The 20,565-nt window shown below is 43.9% G+C and overlaps 2 protein-coding genes across 2 annotated transcripts in view; both read left to right on the top strand.

Moving 5' to 3' along the window:
- Window positions 1-13,898, top strand: part of thada (THADA armadillo repeat containing) — a gene marked incomplete in the record, with an annotated part of 107,541 nt that extends 93,643 nt beyond the window's left edge. Inside the window, 2 exon segments of the mRNA XM_029753085.1 lie at window positions 12,731-12,900; window positions 13,136-13,898. Coding sequence (XP_029608945.1) covers window positions 12,731-12,900; window positions 13,136-13,462 — 497 coding nt within the window.
- A 2,460-nt stretch (window positions 13,899-16,358) lies between these two features.
- On the top strand, window positions 16,359-19,625 carry LOC115193932 (mRNA decay activator protein ZFP36L2-A). Its single transcript, XM_029753084.1, has 2 exons — window positions 16,359-16,678; window positions 16,911-19,625. Exons 1-2 carry the CDS (start codon window positions 16,628-16,630, stop codon window positions 18,093-18,095), a joined length of 1,236 nt encoding a protein of 411 aa, XP_029608944.1. The 5' UTR covers window positions 16,359-16,627; the 3' UTR covers window positions 18,096-19,625.
- The last annotated feature ends 940 nt before the right edge of the window (window positions 19,626-20,565 follow it).

Below are 20,565 nucleotides of genomic sequence, written 5' to 3'. Positions count from 1 at the left end.
GAAAATGTAACACTAAAACGACTGTGTCCCACCCACTGGTCATCTAGATATGAGTCCCTTGCCGCCCTGAGATACAGATATGTGGACGTAATGAAGGCCCTCACCAAGATTGTGCTTTTAAGTGACAAGAACAACGAGAGGGATGATGCAGCAGCACTGACATTTTTTTCGTCGTTCTGCAGACTAAGGTTTTAGAAAATGTCAACGACGTTTCCAAAATGCTACAGGCCAAAGACGCAGACCTGCACAGGGCAGTTAGCCGACTCAAGGACATTATAGAGGTCCTGTCCGAATTCCGACATGATTTTGAGAAGGACAAAGTCACTGCAAAGACCCTTGCCGACAAATGGGGAGCTCAGAACGCATTTGAAGACACTCGGAGAAGGAAGGCGAGGCGTCATTTTGATGAGCTATGCGAGGACGAGCGACTGTCTGATGGGGAGAGAAGTTTCAGAGTCAACGTCTTTAATGCGAACCTTGACATCGTTATCCACCAGCTGTCAAACCGATTTAAAAGTCAGCGGGCAACGTCGAGTCTGTTTGACTCCATCCATCCCACTACCCTGGCCAACGCAGATGATGCACTCTACGAGACAGCCAGCCGGCTGGCTGAACATTACAGCAAAGATGTATCGTCAAGCTTCCCTGGCCAATTACTCTCTTTCAGGGCCTGTTTTAAGGAGGAAATGGCAAAGCACACTACAGTGAGAGACCTGGCCAAGATGCTCATTGTGGATTACAATTCAGTCACTGCTACATTTGGGAAAGTAGTTACAGCGATGCTCCTTTTTATTTACTGCCTGTAACGGTAGCCAGTGCCGAGCGCTCCTTTTCCAAACTGACAATAATGAAATCACACCTGAGGAGCAGCATGGGACAGGAGAGACTGAGTGGGTTGGCCATTCTGTCCATTGATAAAACCAGGGCCAGGACCATGGATTTCATTGCCATAGTCAACGACTTCGCAGAGCGTAAAGCCCGTCGAATGCCAATCAAATGAGTGAGTAAGCTTATATTTTTACAGGGCAGGCTACCCAGACAGCCTATATAAATCAAGCTTTATTGAGATAAATGTACATTGCTTGTCAATCTATGACTATGGAAACCATGTTCTGGTGCGTGGCCGCTGAGCCACATTGTCGTCATAGTCAATAAGTTTAACTAGGCTATAAGAATAATAGTAAGCGCATACGCATCATATACTATTAAAAGGCATGCTGCCATTTAAGCAACCTGTTTGAATGCTCCACTTCATTGATTTGCTGGTGTATTTTTGCTATAGGCCTCTGCATGAGGTAGATCATTTGAAATACCGGTGTGTCAGTTTTGCCGCCGTGCATAACTTCAGCGAGCGTGTACTGGGTTATTAGCTATGTTTCAGTGTTTCTGTCAAGAGATTGAGCTATATATTTGTTTTATAATATAGGCTATTGCCTATTAGCAGATAAAATAGGGTGTTTTTTGACCGCTTTGTGCTTTCCGTGGTGCTGATCGACTTATACGGGTTAATTTCTGACAGCGTCCATGGTGCTGAATGTTTTGGCTATATTGCGGCTTCTCTGGTAACTACTTCAAATGTGCCCTTAGATTCGGTTCTACTTTGCTGTTACAATGCTTAGTAATATTACCACACCGCCTTACCAACAAAATTATTTTAATTTTAAGGGAAATATGGGTGGTGATAGGGGTCCGTAATTTGTTTGGGCACCTGGGCCCATCATGATTAAGCTACGCTACTGCACGGGGTCATTGTCATGCTGAAACCGGAAAGGTCCTTCCCCAAACTGTTACCACAAAGTTGGAAGCACAGAATTGTCTAGAATATCTTTGTATGCTGTAAAGTTAAGATATCCCTTCACTGGAACTAAGGGGCCTAGCCCGAACCATGAAAAACAACGCCAGACGTTTATTCCTACTCCACCAAACTTTACGTTTGGCACTATGCATTGGGGCAGGTAGCGTTCTCCTGACATCCGCCAAACCCAGATTCGTCTGTCGTACTGCCAGATGGTGAAGCGTGATTCATCACTCCAGAGAACGCATTTCCACTGCTTCCGAGTCCAATGGCGACGAGCTTTACACCACTCCAGCCTGCGCTTGGCATTGCGCATGATGATCTTATGCTTGTGTGTGGCTGCTCTGCCATGGAAACCCATTTCATGAAGCTCCTGACATACAGTTCTTGTGCTGATGTTGCTTCCAGAGGCAGTTGGGAATTCAGAAGTGAGTTTTGCAACCGAGGACAGAATTTTTACGCACTTCAGCACTCTGCGGTCCCTTTCTGTGAGCTTTTGGGGCTTACTACTTCGCGGCTGAGCCGTTGTTGCGGCTAAATATTTCCACTTCACAATAACAGCACATACAGTTGACCGGGGCAGCTCCAGCAGGGCAAAAATTGGACAAACTGACTTGTTGGAAAGGTGGCATCCTATGACGGTGCTACGCTGAAAGTCACTGAGCTCTTCAGTAAGGCCATTCTACTGCCAATGTGTGTCTGTGGAGATTGCATGGCGGTGTGCTCGATTTTTATACACCAGTCAGTAACAGGTCTGGCTGAAATGGCTAAATCCACAAATTTGAAGGGGTGTCCACATACTTTTGTATACAGTGCCTACGGAAAATATTCTGATTCCTTGACTTTTTCCACATTTTGATACATTACAGCCTCATTCCAAATGGATAAAAAAAATAAAACATCCTCAGCAATCTACACACTATACCCCAAAAGGACAAAAAACAGATACCTTAATTACATAAGTATTCAGACCCTTTGCTATGAGACTTGAAATTGAGCTCAGGTGCATCCATTGATAATCCTTGATGTTTCTACAACTTGGAGTCCGTCTGTGGTAAATTCAATTGATTCGACATGATTTGGAAAGGCACACACCTGTCTCTATAAGGTCCCACAGTTCACAGTGCATGTCAGAGCAAAGACCCAGCCATGAGGTCGAAGGAATTGTCTGTAGAGCTCCGAGACAGGATACTGTCGAGGCACAGACCTGGGGAAGGGTACCAAACATTTCTGCAGCATTGAAGGTCCCCAAAAACACATTGGCCTCCATCATTCTTAAATGGGAGAAGTTTGGAACCACCAAGACTCTAACTAGAGCTGGCCAGCCGGCCAAACTGAACAATCTGTGGAGAAGGGCCTTGGTCAGGGAGGTGACCAATAACCCAATGGTCACTCTGACAGAGCTCTAGAGATCCTCTGTGGAGATGGGAGAACCTTCCAGAAAGACAAGCATCTCTGCAGCACTCTACCAAAAAAGGCCTAATTGTTGGAGTGGCCAGACGGAAGCCACTCCACGGTAAAAGGCACATGACAGCCCACTAAAATGCACCTAAAGACTCTCAGACCATGAGAAACAAGATTCTCTGGCCTGTATATCAAGTGTCAACCCTGGAGGAAACCTGGCACCATCCCTACGGTGACGCATAGTGCTGCCACAATCATGCTGTGGGGATGTTTTTCAGGAACTGGGTGACTAGTCAGGATCGAGGCAAAGGTGAATGGAGCAAAGTACAGAGAGATCCTTGATGAAAACCTGCTCCAGAGCACTCTGGACCTCAGACTGGGGAGAACAGGACAACGACCGTAAGCACACAGCCAGTACAACGCAGGAGTGGCTTCTGGGACAAGTCTCTGAATTACCTTGAGTGGCCCAGCCAGAGCCCAGACTTGAACCCGATCGAACAAATCTGGAGAGACCTGAAAATAGCTGTGCAGCAACACACCCCATCCAACCTGACAGAGGTTGAGAGGATCTGCAGAATGCAGAGAAGAATGGGAGAAACTCCCCAAATACAGGTGTGCCAAGATTGTAGCGTCATACCCAAGGAGACTCAATGCTGTGATCGCTGCCAAAAGTGCTTCAATAAAGTACTGAGTAAAGGGTCTGAATACTTACAGTTGAAGTCGGAAGTTTACATACACATTAGCTAAATACATTTAAACTCAGTTTTTCACAATTCCTGACATTTAATCCTAGTAAAAATTCCCTGTCTTAGGTCAGTTAGGATCACCACTTTATTTTAAGAATGTGAAATGTCAGAATAATAGTAGAGAATTATTTATTTCAGCTTGTATTTCTTTCATCACATTCCCAGTGGGACAGAAGTTTACATACACTCAATTAGTATTTGGTAGCATTGCTTTTCAATTGTTTAACTTGGATCAAATGTTTCGGGTAGCCTTCCACAAGCTTCCCACAATAAGTTGGGTGAATTTTGGCCCATTCCTCCTGACAGAGCTGGTGTAACTGAGTCAGGTTTGTAAGCCTCCTTGCTCGCACACGCTTTCTCAGTTCTGCCCACAAATTTTCTATAGTATTGATGTCAAGGCTTCCTGACTGATGTCTTGATGTTGCTTCAATATATCCACATAATTTTCCGTCCTCATGATGCCATCTATTTTGTGAAGTGCACAAGTCCCTCCTGCAGCAAAGCACCCCACAACATGATGCTGCCACCCCTGTGCTTCACGGTTGGGATGGTGTTCTTCGGCTTGCAAGCCTCCCCCTTTTTCCTCCATAACGATGGTCATTATGGCCAAACAGTTCTATTTTTGTTTCATCAGACCAGAGGACATTTCTCCAAAGAGTACGACATTTGTCCCCTTGTGCAGTTGCAAACCATAGTCTGGCTTTTTTATGGTGGTTTTGGAGCAGTGGCTTCTTTCTTGCTGAGCGGCCTTTCAGGTTATGTCTATATAGGACTCGTTTTACTGTGGATATTGATACTTTTGTACCTGTTTCCTCCAGCATCTTCACAAGGTCTTTTTGCTGTTGTTCTGGGATTGATTTGCACTTTTTGCTCTCAAGTAAGTTAATCTCTAGGAGACAGAACGCGTCTCCTTTCTGAGCGGTTTGACGGCTGCGTGGTCCCATGGTGTTTATACTTGCGTACTATTGTTGGTACAGATGAACGTGGTACCTTCAGGCGTTTGGAAATTGCTCCCAAGGATCAACCAGACTTGTGGAGGTCTAGAATTTTTTTTCTGAGGTCTTGGCTGATTTCTTTTGATTTTCCCATGCTATCAAGCAAAGAAGCACTGAGTTTGAAGGTAGGCCTTGAAATACATCCACAGGTACACCTCCAATAGGCTAATTGACATCATTTGAGTCAATCAGAAGCTTCTAGAGCCATGACATCATTTTGTGGAATTTTCCAAGCTGTTTAAAGGCACAGTCAACTTAGTGTATGTAAACTTCTGACCCACTGGAATTGTGATACAGTGAATTATAAATTAAATCATCTGTCTGTAAACAATTGTTGAAAATAATTCTTGTCATGCACAAAGTAGATGTCCTAACCGACTTGTTAACAAACTATAGTTTGTTAACAAGAAATTGGTGGAGTGGTTGAAAAACTAGTTTTAATGACTCCAACCTAAGTGTATGTAAACTTCCGACTTCAACTGTATGTAAAACCAGCTGAAGTTTATTTTAACCTGCTAGCTAGCCTAGCCAGCTAACTAGCCTAGCTAGACAACCACCACGGTCGACATAGCTAAGTAGTAAGCCGGATAACAACTAGTCTAGCACAGGCAGGAACCCACAGAACACAACAAAAAACAGCTGGTATGAAGTATAGAGGCTGACGGCGGAGTTAGCTACCAAAGTGAAAAAAGAGCCAAGACTCCTCCTCCAGAGTGAGAGTCAGCTAGCTAATCCAATAGCGATATAGTGAGGTAAATCCACCTTGAATTTACCTGGTTTGTCTCTCTCACTGCTAACACTCGCAATGTACTAGTAGGAAATTGATGTTGCAGGCTTCACACTCGGCTTAGCACCTGGATTCAGTCAGTCTCATTTCGAATCCTGCTTTCCGTTGGTTAAACTAAGCCATCGAAGTCCTTTGGGTTGAAATTAGCACCCCATATAAGTAGACGTGCGCACGGTTCCCATACTCCAATCCACTCGCTTCAACCGGGTTCCGACTTCAAAGCTTGCTTCTTGTTTTTGGGCCACAAATGAGTCGTAACACCGTTCCTTGTGGTTATTACAGTACTATGCGGGTATTATTACACTAGCTACAAACGACGTAAATCTACTGCAACACTCAATTGCTCACTCGACTACCAAACTCACAGGAAAAGAGGCGTTGCAGTTTTATATGGTTTCTTCTTCGTGGATGTACAGTACCAGTCAAAAGTTTGGACACAGCTACTCATTCAATTGTAGAATAATAGTGAAGAAATTACAACTATGAAATAACACATGGAATCATGTAGTAACCAAAAAAGTGTTAAATCAAAATAGATGTTATATTTGAGATTCTTCAAAACAGCCACTTTTTTGCTTTGATGACAGCATTGCACAGAAGAATATAAAATATATTTTGATTTAACACTTTTTTGGTTACTACATAATTCCATATGTGTTACTTCATAGTTTTGATGTTTTCAATATTATTCTACAATGTAGAAAATAGTAAGATTAAAGAAAAACCCACATTTTTGACTGGTACTGTCCATCGTGTTTCACAGTATTACTGGTGAGCTACTATCATTCCACTATAAGCGCCAGATATATCATAGACATTTTCTGAAATTACAATGCAAAAAATCCTATGTGTAACACCTTTTTAATGATGTTACTTAATTATGGTGACAAACTGTAGTTGTGGATGTTTATTGTTTATTCAATTTAGAATGTTCCGCATTTAGTTACCTGTTAGCTCAGTGGCATTGAACTGTCAACCTCCTAGTTCAGATTTAGTGTGATTCTCTGCAGACTGAATAGCATCAACAGTAGTGGTCTTATGGGCTGTGCTGACCTGTCTGTTTTTATCTAGGCCATTCTCAATGAACCATCATTTGTCAATGAACCATCATTGAATCCATACTCTCAGCCTATGTCAATATTAACCTAAATATTATGTAGTGTGTGTGCTGCTCTGTCCAATCATTTACAGCGGCATGATGGTAGGAGGATATGCAGATGTGGGGAAAAAAGAAAACGTGAAAAAGTGCAGAAAACAAATTGACTCCCTATTTAAAAAGAAAAACGAGAACAAGCTATGAAGGAAAAATACTGCCGTTTTGGTTCAGGTACAGCCAACTAGCAAAATAAGTATATTGTCAAAACGATACAATATATCATAAAAAATAACATCCCAATGTGTAACTATCAAGTCTCTTTTTAGCCTGGAAGCACCCTTCTGTCAAATCTGAGGCCCAGATGAGTTTACTGACAATGACTGAAGGAAAAAGCTTTGAGGTGAAGTAATATTCTGTAGTTGTCACCGCAAAGCGGAGAAAATCACCTACAATTAGAACTAAAATCGCTCCTGAGTGTCAGTGTTACTTTAGACTGGTCTGGAGATGGCCAAATAGTCCCACCAGCACTGGCGTAGCACAACTGACTTTTATATGTTCATGATTGTTGTTATTGATTACTAGAGTAGAGGCTCTTGCGAGTCTATAGTCTTTATCTCTCACACTGGTTCTCGTTGAGCCATAGGAGGAAGTTGGGGCTCTAAAGCGTTTTTATTTCACACCCCTCTCTCTCACACACACACACACACACACACACACACGTCAACACGTCCTGGTCTCCGCACCTCTGCACGATCTCCACTGTGTGTGTGTCAGGGTTTCAGGCTTTGAGCAAAATATTATATGAAAAGCCAATAAATTTTAATTGTTGCCGGCCAAATTGAACGGGAGAAAACAAACGAGGCCATTTGTAAAATAATGCTTTTTATTCATTAACCAAGTTTCCATCCAACGTTGTTATGCAGGTGAAGTACATGTCGGATAAAGTCCTGATTACATTTTTCGGTAAACCTTCCAAATGTCGACCAAACAAAATACACAAGACAAGTTGGGATCTTTTTGTGTCTCAAATTAATTATGGGAGAAATGTTGGTGGGCAAATATTGATATAATAACCGTCATATCGAGTAGGCTAAATGTGCGCTCTAGCCAACAGTGCACAGATAAAGTGAGCTCTTGGCTAGAGGGCATGTGCCAATACCAGAGTTTTGCACTCGCTACATAACGCACTTTTTTAGAGTTGAAAATGTGATGGAAACCCGTTTAACTTGTATTTTTTATTTGGTACATGATGAGGGGGAAAAAGGTACATGGAAATTTAACCACACAAGGTATTTTTACATACAGCCTTTTATCTGCCACAAGTCAATTTGATGGAAATACATCTCTATGCGGATTTTCGAATATTCGCATAAAAATCTGCCGCCAATTGGATAGAAACTTAGCTACTGATGGACTTACCAGTAGATGTAAATACTTTTGATGTCATGCTTATCGGTAATTTGCATAATTCAGTGGAACTAAATTGGCGCGTTTATTTTCGTTAGTCTACATGTATACTATATACACAAGTATGTGGACGCCCCTTCAAATTGGTGGATTTGGCTATTTCAGCCACACCCCTTGCTGACAGGTGTATAAATCGAGCACACAGCCATGCGATCTCCGTAGACAAACATTGGCAGTAGAATGACTTTACTGAAGAGCTCAGTGACTTTCAATGTGGCACTGTCATAGGATGCCACCTTTCCAACAAGTTAGGTTGTTAAATTTCTGCCCTGCTAGAGCTGCCCTGGTGAACTGTAAGTGCTGTTATTGTGAAATGGAAACGTCTAGGAGCAACAACGGTTCAGCTGCCAAGTTGTAGGCCACACAAGCTCACAGAACACGACCGCCGAAGGGCGTAGTGCGTAAAAATCGTCTGTCCTCGTTTGCAACACTCACTACCGAGTTCCAAACTGCCTCTGGAAGAAGCAATGTCAGCATAAGAACTGTTTGTCGGGAGCTTCATAAAATGGGTTTGCATGGCAGAGCAGCCGCGCACAAGCCAAAGATCACCATGCGTAATGCCAAGTGTCGGCTGGAGTGGTGTAAAGCTCGCCGCCATTGGACTCTGGAGCAGTGGAAACGCGTTCTCTGGAGTGATGAATCACGCTTCACCATCTGGCAGTCCGACGGACAAATCTGGGTTTGGCGGATGCCACCTGCCACAATGCATAGTGCCAACTAAAGTTTGGTGGAACAATAATGGTCTGGGGCTATTGTTCATAGTTCGGGCTATTCCCCTTAGTTCCAGTGAAGGGAAATCTTAACTCTACAGCATACAATGACATTCTAGATGATTCTGTGCTTCCAACTTTGTGGCAACAGTTTGGGGAAGGCCCTTTCCTGTTTCAGCGTGACAATGCCCCCATGCACAAAGCGAGGTTCATACAGAAATGGTTTAGTTGAGATTGGTGTGGAAGAACTTGACTGCCCTGCACAGAGCCTTGACATCAACCTCATCGAATACCTTTGGTATGAATTGGAAAGCAGACTGCGAGCCAGGCCTAATCACCCAACATCAGTGCCCGACCTCACTAATGCTCTTGTGGCTAAATGGAAGCAAGTCCTCCAGCAATGTTCTAACATCTAGTGGAAAGCCTTCCCAGAAGAGTGGAGGCTGCTATAGCAGCAAAGGTGGGACCAACTCCATATTAATGCCGATGATTTTGGAATGAGATGTTCGACAAGCAGGTGTCCACATACTTTTGGTCACGTAGTGTATCTTACTTGTCACACACGCACAATATAAAGAGCCTATTCTGTGAGGAATATCACCTCGGTGGGTGCTGCTGCTGCAGCTCCTCCCCTCGTTGCTGCTGGAGTGAAACGTGCTTTTATATTATCCCAGTCATTGCACAGCAATTCTAAATGGAATTGCGTGTTAACTTGTTTTGATGGCCACCATTTTAAAAATGGCTATATTTATTTCAACTGGTAATTGAAGTGGCCTCTATTCACCATTCTAGTACATAGGCAATGGCAGGCAGGCTATCAGCGCGTCACCCACCACTTTGCAATGTGAGCTGGAGGCATGCATTTTGAAAACTGATGCTTAATTGTTTGAAACCTGAACGTTTTACGTCATATTATGAGGCAGGTCTTACCTTGCTTCAAAGTAGCCTAGGCAAAATCCCACCATTTTGAAATCTGGAGGCAATTATTTCATAAAGACTTCCTCATATGCCATAACCAGCATCTCTCTCCTGTTCTATTGGTTTTCATATCAACTTTCTTTCGTTGTCCAGAAGCCAAAAGCACAATCCTAGTCATATTAGCAAACTATCCTATTTGATGCGTCTTTAGATTCACAATTTTTCGAACAGATTTTCATGTCTGTCACATATGGAACCGCTTGCATCAGGGGAGCTGTTTAAATTGTGTTTCCCTGCGAATTGCATTTTGGAAAATGTTTGAAAATGACACTTTAGTGGCTGCTTCATTACAGGTGTTGCTTGTTCTGTTAAGATTACCATAATCTAAGTGTAATTTCTGTCGTTCTGAGCATCTTGGGTGGGTGCCCTAATAGATTACACACCCAATGCATATATGGGTCCGGTAAATTAACAATTACTCGGTCACGAAACCCGTGTGTGTGTGTGTTACTACGTGTGTGTGGGCATATAGGTACAGGTATACAAAAGCCTACACCGTAGTAAACCATGATTTCAACCATTTGTGTATCAGCACTCAAAAGGTGTTTCTCTGATCTGTGAGGAGTGAAAGATTAAGCAGAGCAGGGCCTTGTTAGAAATGCGAGTGGAAGGGGGTTGGAGCAGGGGCCTGTGTGTTCCCAAGGTTAGGGGTCCAGGTGGATTAAAACCGGTCATAGAAATGGCGTACTGTGGCCCCCTATCTCTCTGATGTGGGTGGCTGAGCAGCGGAATGGAGTGTGGGCGTGAATCTCCCCCCTCACACTCCAACACACAGTATGATGACGCCAGGAAGGCAGGAGGGTCCACCAATATCTCGTATTTTACCGCTATCATTACAGCCCTCCTCTGTCATTGGTACACCCGACACCCCCCAGCTGCAGAAGCTATGTCCCGGATTTGCGGAACACCAAAGCTCCCTTCTCTCTTTCCTCATTTCCAAAACTTTTTTTTTTTTAATTAGTTCCAGCCCAAGACTCCCACCACATATTGATTTCAGGAATTAAGCGTCCTCCTTTCCCGCCTGAATTTGGCTCTGTTTCATAGCGAAACATGGCACAGAGTTTGCTGGCTGCGTAACGGTGCAGAAACGAGGCGGATGGGAAAAAATCACCCCGAAATACCGTTGACGTGACCGACGGCAGGACTTGGAACAGGCATTGATCTCTCTGAAATGAGTCTAAATCTATTTCCAGTGCAGCTGTAGCCCATACAATGCCCTACAGTACCTTTCCTCATGTCATGTTATGGTTTTACTGAGCAGGTTATGATGAGATTTTTAATTGTTGGACTCCATATACTTTGTATAGTGTATACTCCTGGATTGTTCTCCACCCTCTCTTTCTATTCTATCCACTGAAATGCCAACAGGCTTACAGTGTGCCAACTGTAGTAGTGGGTCAGTCACTCCCTGCCAGCCCCATTAACCAACAGGAAGATGGTGGCACTGCCCTGTCTTCTCTCCGATAAGATTGTTAGATAAACACTATTACTCACATAAACAACACACTAACACCGACACTCTTGCCCCACCACACACACACACACACGACTAATAGCATGGGAAAGCCAATCCCCTGAGAGGAGTGTAGTGGATGTTGAGTACTGTAAGCCGAGGACAGACAAGGGGAAATCGTGTTAGTGAAGTGTGAAACCTCCCAAAAGTCCATCAATTGAGAAGTGGCTAGTTTCCTATTATGCCTTAATGTTTGGGTCTGGTTGTGTTTTGAAGCACGCTGGCCCAGGTCCAGCAGTAAAGCCTGTCACCTTCTCTCCCCCTCTGGGATGAATGGCTGGGGTGACACCAGAGAGGGGGCGGCACAACACTTTGGTTTGAGAAAGGAACATGCCACTCCGGCTCAACACACAAAATCCCTGGTAATACCGTACGTTTACCAACTTCCTAGGTTCGGAGTGGGTTCCCTTGAATCTCAAGTCCTTGGTTTTACACCCCCTTTTAGAAGGGAACACCAATCCTCCTGAACAGCCACTATCCCCAGCACTGTTGGGGTGGTGGTGGTTTGGGATGGTGTGTGGGGATGTTGATGGGGGTTAAGGTGACCCCCCCCCCCCCCCCTTTTTTTAAGTCCCTTTTGTTATCTCCAGGTATCAGCTGTGCAGGGCATGGTCAAGGGATAATAAGACACAAACACGCACACAGTTGCGGAGAGCTTTCACATTGACGTGTGGCGTCATTACATCTAGGGCTAGAGGCTGTTGCTGGATGAGCGTTAATACTGTCATGTCCTCCCGCCTAAAGTGCCGTCTCTTCTCTCTTCACTTACGCTCTTCCTGTGCTCTCTCCCATACTCTTTCCCAGCTCAATCCTCGGTGTGTGTTTTAATTAAATGTCTTTCCCATAATAGGTTCCAGGTTCAGAAGAGAGAACGCACACTTGGTCTGGAACATAAAGACAGAAGCGCATCAGTCTTGTGTATAAGCTTGGCATTGATCCTGTGTCAGACAACAGATTGGGAGCAGACTTCTTCTTTTTTTTCTTCTCCTGCTCCTTATTTAGTGTTCTATGGGCCTAATGGTGACGGACGCTATGAACCAAAAGAACATCCACATTGTAGCGTTGTCAGTGCTACTGTACTAGAATGGTGTTTCTCGTTCTGGTGCCTGTTACCACTAAAGACTCCCCTGCTCTCCAAACCATACTTACCCCTCTCTCGTCTCTCCAGATTCTCAGAATGTGAAAATAGGTATGTGAAACCCAACCTCATGTTGTTGACTCTGTCCCCTGTGTCCCTAGATGTGGCCTGTGTCTCGGTGTGCCCACCTGTTGCCCTGGACATGGGTGTGGGGTTGCTATGCCAGCTGTTCCAGCTGTGGGGGCAGGTGCCAATGGGCATCCTCACTCTGACAGAGTGGCTGCTGGGAGACCAGGAGCAAGAGACAGCCACAGCAGAGGCAACTGGCCTGGTAAGGAGACACACACACACACACACCTCCCGAAGAGTTGGGATTCGACTGGATAAGATGAGCTGGAATGGAGAGTTGACGTCTATGCCCTTTGGCAGAGTATCTTCTTCATCCCAATCTCTGAAATGCATAAAATAATAAAATGTACTTCATTCAGTCTGAATCCATTCATTACCCTCTTCCATTTGAACACAATAGTTCTCATCTTCCATTCACTCTCATCTCCTCTGCTCAGGATGAAGAGGACTTCCTGTTTGAGAAGGGCGATCTGAACCTTTGGGCCGAGCCTGTCCAGTGGGCACGGCTACTACACAGACACCTGGGTGTCCTCTCCAAGGCCCCAGGGTTGACGGCTCTGAACCAGCACCAGGCAGAGTTGCTCAGACTTTCAGCCCAGGCAGAGGCCCTATCCCTGGCCACCCAGCAGGCTCTAGAGGGCCTCCCAGCCCTGCCCCAGTTTTCCTGCACCATAGAGCATGCCCGGCTGGCCCTACAGCAGGAGAGGGCCACACTGGCTCTGGCTATACTGGGGACCCTGAGACAGACTGGGCTGTCAGGCTGAGGACCAGGGAAGATCAATGTTGGTCTACAACACCATAGCCACTAGTAAGTTAACATTCTTGGTCGGTTTCCGGGATCAAGACCAGAGTAAAGGTAGATTGAACCATCTCTCGATAGATATGCAGGTTGGAGTTCTGTCAAGTCTTCACTTGTCAAGATAACTGATGGTGAAAAGGGGGTGGAGTATGATCCATTAACCACAGTTATGGAATTCCATTTTTCAGCTATGAGACACAACTTAGTGCCTGGAAATGCATCAACGGTCTCACTACTCCAATACATATTCTCATTTGAACAATTATGCAAGCGGTACACATTTTAACGACCAACATTTTAATCAGCAGCGGTTGTATTTGTTTTAGAAGGGAATGTACTGCGGGGAAGTGTTTTATGTTCGAGTTTTGTTTCTGTTTTTCAAATTAAAGATGCCTAATTCATGTGCCTCGTTAATTTTTGAAAACACCCACGGGGCGTTATGTGTATGTATGTGTCCTCACAGCACCTTGAACAACAGGACTGAGCACTGAGGCTTCAACCTATGTGCTGGGACATGGTATTCCTTTAGCTCTACATGTGAAAAATACCACTTCATGCACTGTTCTCATTATAAACTACACTGTAACATGGAAAGGGCTAGTCAGTTGCACCACAATGTGTTCAACCGAAATGCGTTTTCTGCATTTCACCTAACCCCTCTGAATCTGAGAGGTGCGGGCTGCCTTAATCGACGTCCTCGTCATGGGTCGCCAGCGGAGCAGTCGTCGTTGTTGGGGGGGGGGTTTAACTGTCTTGCTCAAGGGCAGAACGGCAAATGTATACGCCTTGCCGGCCTTGGGGATTCGAACCAGTGACATGTTTACAGTGCACTCTACCCTACATAAACGTTGCCTCCGAGGATGCTGTGCACTTTGGACATTTAGATTAAATCCACACAACACCCGGAGTCATAAGGACCTCAGAAACAGAAGCACCAACAGTGTGGTTTTAATGGGACGGAGAGAGTAAATCTGTTGACAATGCATGGGTTGCTAACGCAGATGTTTACCCTAAATTACCCTCGTAATTCAATTTGTTCTGTTTACAGCTGTCCTCGGATATGTCGTAAGAGAGGTCATTTTCGTAGATTTAACACGTTCTCCAGTGGACTCTTCTCCACCATTCGACTTGGTTTTTATGCCCCCTTGGTGTCCTAGGTTACGTAATTAGGAGGGCAATACAATGGTCCACTGTCCCGTGCCTGAGACCCGTGCAGACAGCTGGGCAGTCTCGCTCTGTAGTACTGGCAACGTTCCCTGTTACTGTAGAAATTCTGTCATGTCTTTTGGAACGCTTCAACATCCCCCCCAATAAAAACAGCGCTGTGTGATGGGAGAGTGTTTTTTGTTGTTGCAGATGAGGACATGTCCAAGGGATTTCTCAAAGTACGAGGCTTGCCTTGGCATTAGACTATTTATCATAAAGGCTCAAGCTCAAATGGAAAGGTTCGTAGTAGTAGATTCCAACCCGTGGTCGTTTGTTTTCTGCTGTTGCTAATTGGCTTTTTTTATATCCAGCTCTCGGCAGCTGAACGACTCACAGTATGCCTATCGAATGATGCAAAAGGAAGCACAATGCACTTTCTGATTTGGGCAATTGGGAAAGACTTGATGGTAACTGGTGTCACAGAAACCAGCAATTTATGGTGATATGTTTTCTACAGAATTGCAACATACTCCAAACAAAAATATATCCTTTGTGGCACCCTAGTATAGCCCTGCTGCTCTGCACTTCATTGCTAATTATGCAGTCTTTGTATGGTGTGGCTGTGAACTTGGTTTGGCTCCAAAATTAGAGTATTTTCATTCTCACACTTTCATAGCTTTCGGATGGTGTTAAGTGTTTGTTACATCACACTGACAAAATAGGCTATTTTAAAATGTAAATCATGCCTTGCACCTCAGCAGGTGGCGCTCAAGTCTGTAAATTCATTTTGGGCGTTGCTTCTCAGGGGGGGCAGTGTTTCACTGCTTTTTACAGAGATTCACATTCCTTCAGTCAACTCTCGGTGCAGTATTTGAGGTTGTGTGCGGTTCAGCCACAGTATAGAATAGATGGCTGAACGCTCTGTGTATAATGAGTGGCACTTTGAACTCGTGTGTGTCCTTGTTTATATTTCAATTAGCCATCTTATGTGTAAAAGAACTGTGCTGCACAACAATTGAAAACTTATGTAATGTCATTTTTTTTTAATAAGTAGGTTATTTCACCACGTTGGAGTGGAATATTATTATTATATTTTGTAATTCGTAAGAGACTAGGCACAGGGCTTCTCCAACCACAGTCGTTACTGACTTTAATTCCGTTTATCAACAAGCTATTTGAATCAGGTGCGCTAGAAATGGAGTGAATCTATAGGACAATAGTTTTCCAGGAACATGGTTTTTTTTATCATTATGCAACCACTCGGGAACAAACCTAAACAACAAAAAATACATTGCACTCTGGCTGCATTCATTCATATGATTTTCCCCCAACACGTGCTGTCCCTCTCAAACGTGCGAAACAGAGAGAGAGCAGTGGTCCTTACAGTTTTGTATTGTGTATCGTGCCTGAACGTGTACAAAGCAATTACTTTTCTAGCAACTACCACTGTACGCTATTGCTAGATTCAAGCATAGAGCCCCTATTAAATGACCGGTATTAGTATTCTAATTACAAATTCGACGGAACTTTACACAAGTTCGGGGTGTGATAGAATTTTTAGAGGAGTACAATTTCAAGGCGGCTGTATGATAATGGCGGCGAACCAGTGACTGGGAGACTTTTGAATACGGGGGCGTGCCTTGCAAAAAAAAAACTTTGCTACAACTTCAGAAAACTCCACCCACGCGAGCCACCGCGAAGCATTTATATCCATGTGCAGGAGGAAAAGTAGTTAGTGAAGCAGTCTGGCTCAGCGCTTCTCTAAGGAAGAACCTGCAACACACACAGGGAACTTTCACCTACTTGTTGATTCATCTCCACCGCTGGAATTGCACGTTCAGGTTTTTTTTTCTTCCTTTTTTTAACGCTCTAAAAACCCAGTCGTGGCACCATTTACGACCGTTGCTTCGTGCATTGAAGGATCCTGGTTGGTCCTCTATGAGAGCTACTGTAACGTTACTGCGACAGAACTTCCGAAAAAGAAATGTCTGCAAACGTCTTGTCCGCTTTCTACGACATCGACATGCTTTACAAGGTATGTTTCCCCATTGTTTGGAGTTATATATATTTTTTACCAGGTCTGATGGCTAGCTTGGAGCATAAATGTATTTTCAGTAGGTTACAACTACACTACATATAGTAAGCAATAACGTGTTGCTGGCATGCGCCTACAGTTTTCTTTTTACTTGTAACAAAGTCTCCTTTTGTAGTCGTCCAAAAACCGCGTTATTGGAAATGCATCGCTAATTTGTCTTTTCTCTCAACAGCAAGATATGAACATGAACGCTGTGAATCACATCAATAGCATACTGGACAAGAAAGCGGTGGGGCCTCCAGTGACCGCACACAGCTCCAATAGTTCTTTCGCGCCGGGATTTTTCCGTAGAAGCTCGACCACCAACATGGAAGCAATGACCAACAACAGCAACACGTTTTCCGCCAACTCCTACAGTAGTTTGATGGAGAACGCGACGAGCAGCAGCACTGCCATAATGAACAAGGAGAACAAGTTCCGCGACCGGACATACAGCGAGAATGGGGACCGCAGCCAGCAGCTGCAGATCGTGCAGCAGAAGCCAGGCTCTCAGATCAACTCCACCCGCTACAAGACCGAACTCTGCAGGCCCTTCGAGGAGAACGGAGCGTGCAAATACGGAGAGAAATGCCAGTTCGCGCACGGCTACCACGAGCTGAGAAATTTGTCTCGTCACCCTAAGTATAAAACCGAGCCCTGTCGCACTTTCCACACTATTGGCTTCTGCCCCTACGGTCCCCGCTGTCATTTTATCCACAATGCAGATGAGCGCAGACCCGCTCCAAGCAACGCCAACGTGCAGGGGGAACCCAAATCAGCTCGCGAGCTCTGCGGCTATGGTCAAAGCGGCGATGTGCCGCAGCAAGTTGGGTACAACCGGGACAGACCAAAACTTCACCACAGCCTTAGTTTTTCAGGCTTTTCCAGCCACCACGGACTTGAGTCGCCACTACTCGAGAGCCCCACGTCGCGCACACCACCACCCCCCTCAAACTCCTCTTGCTCTCTCAACTATTATGAGGATGTACTGTCTCCCAACTCCATGTCCTGTGTGAACAGTGCATTCAGTTTTCCTGGACATGACCTGAAAGCCTTACTTGCTCCCCTGGCCTTGCATACGCAAAACGGCTATGGCAACAACCATTTCAATGGTGCCTACTACGGTAACATTCAAGCCAACATGTGCCCCCCTTCTCCCCCCTCATACAACATGAGCCACTTGCAGTCCCTGCGCCGCCTCAACGAATCACCGGTGTTCGACTCCCCTCCTAGCCCGCCCGACTCTCTCTCAGACCGGGACAGTTATGCGAGCGGGTCCCTCAGCTCTTCTGGGAGTCTTAGCGGCTCTGAGTCTCCGAGTTTGGATGCTGGGAAACGTTTGCCAATCTTCAGCAGGCTGTCGATTTCTGATGACTAAACATCCCATGTTATTTTCAATGGATCAAATTTGTCCTTGACATGGCATTAGTTGTTTTTCCTTTTTGTAATGATGGTTGTATAGAAGTAGATATAAACAGAAGGCATTCCATCGGTGACTTACACTTTTGAGCTGCAAGTAAGGGCAGTATTTGTCTCAGGCAAGCCACACTTCCCTGGGATAGATGTGTACAAAACTTGACAAGAGACTGTAAAGCAGTTTCAGATTTCCTCCATCCTGCCAAGAAATGCCTTGACACAATGTACATTTTTTTTTCTTCTTCTTCTAAGTATGTGTTCCTTTCTGAAAGCTTAAACTTCCATTCCAGAACTTTAATCTTTTTTTCACAGCGCCACGCAGTGGTTTGTTTGAGTAGTATAGTTTGTCGCTTAGTTGGAGCACTCTTTTGAGTTAGGTTTGTTTGGAGAAATCACTGCAGAAGGTTGAAAATATATTTATATATTTTTAGCTGTTTTGAGTGATTACATAGCAGTGCGTAACTGGCTATGAAATATTTAACTTATTTATTATCTTGTGAAAAGTATAGGCTATATGTTGGTAATTTGTCCATACTGTATTTATCAAGTATGATGAAGCAATAGATCTATATTCTTTTATGTTTAAATTATGATCGCCATTATTAATCTGCATAAAGTGGAGTGTATGTCCTTTTCACAGTAATATATATATATATTGTTTTTGGTCTCCTTTTGTAACTTCACTTGGTTATTTTTATTGTAAATTAGTAAAAAAAAAAATCTTAATTTAAGAGAACGTATGTGATATTTATTTCCTAAATTTTGTTTACGTTTATTAAAACAAAAGTTTGCGTGATTTGCTGTTCTGAGGTTGCTTGTAAGAGCTGTGGCAGGTGTTTTGAGAATCCTTATCTAGATGTTTCTGTAGAATGTATAAACAATGTGGTTGTGCAGACCGTCCAAACCTGAGCTAGCCTTGTTTTTCTTTTTTTTTTCTTTCATAGATCAGACTCGGTGACAAAGAACCCAAGTAAATAAATTAACCAAAAAAGTATTTTGTTTTCTTCTGTTTGTACGAGGTCACACTGTGATTCCAGCCACGCGCTAAAGAATGTAGCAATCCCTTGTGCCCCAGTATTATTGTGTAGTGCCTACAGGGTTCACCATCTTACATGCCTTAATATTAACCAAATAAAGTATTTTTCCTACATGTATCTTTTACACAAGTTTAATTGAATGTAGTGTTGGCGCTGAATTTCTTTTGAAGGTTGTTACCACTTATCATAAGACCCTGGGACAACCATACTTTTTTATTCCCATTCCTCTACTTTTGATTTTGTTTGATATTGACTAGTTCAGGGGATGCGCACTATGTATTTTTTGACTACTTTTATCAGAAGTAAAGCTTTTTGAATGTAACTAAAACGGACAAAAAGACAACCTGAGTTGTAATATAATTATTTTTGGAGAGTCAGTTCACTACAAATTGAGTGTGAGACTTTGTACTGTACATTTTCTTGTAGTTCTCCCAATAAAATGATTTTGAAAAGAGTCTTGTGCTGCTTGGTCTTATCCTTCACAGAAAGCATGAAGCAAGTGTCTTGGTATTTCTGGGAAGATCTTTCTCTAGTAGTGTCATCTGTTTTCAACACTACACCCTCTCTATCATTCCTACTACAGGAAGGACACTGCCTCCTAAAGACACTAGCATGTTCAGCTTTGCCATGCTCCTAACAAAAACACACTAAGTTATAAATCCCCAGCATCATTGAGGGGAAAAGACCTGAGTCATTAGTGAACACACCCATCTCTGGCATAGCTGTACCAAGGAGGCCTACTCTGTGACTTTGTCTTGGCTAGTGGCCAATGGGGCTTTGTGTTGACTAGAGTAGACCCTCCACAGTACAGCGCAACCACCAACCCTGACACTAGTGGGAGGTGAGGAACCTACCTTTTTAATGTGACTTGGTTTTATTATACTTGTCAGATAGGTAGGGTGTAATGGTAAGTGATAAAGCCGTCTCCATGCATACTTCACTAATAGGATGCCAAACTAGGATGATCATACCATGTGTGGATGTCATCCCCACATGGTATGTTTCATCTGTGTATGGATGAGAGTGGCCATAACCTCTATGATTTAGTCTTGAAATAAATCTGCAGAGGTCTCACACCTGTTTGCCAGGTCTGGAGCAGGTAGATAAAAGTCAAACGGGCAGGGTGAGAGTTGTTAACCCATTTAAAAGGTATTGCAGCACTATTTGTTTTTCAGGAGCCCCCTCAAGGAACTCCACCCATTTTCAATTGTCTATTCTGTGAAGTTATCAGGACCCGCAAAGTCATTAAGAAAATAAAGCCCTGGAAGTCATGTAGTGCGGAAAGTTCACGCCAAGATAAGGGAGGGTGATAAGGCTGAGCAAATATTGACAGAGTCCTCGGGTTTTCATAATGAAGTGTTGATGAAGAAGAGAGCTTAAGGGCCCACAATGCAT

The sequence above is a fragment of the Salmo trutta genome, chromosome 5 (genome assembly GCF_901001165.1).
Source record: "Salmo trutta chromosome 5, fSalTru1.1, whole genome shotgun sequence".
Taxonomy (NCBI): Eukaryota; Metazoa; Chordata; class Actinopteri; order Salmoniformes; family Salmonidae; genus Salmo; species Salmo trutta.
This window is presented reverse-complemented; position numbering and strand designations above follow the sequence as displayed.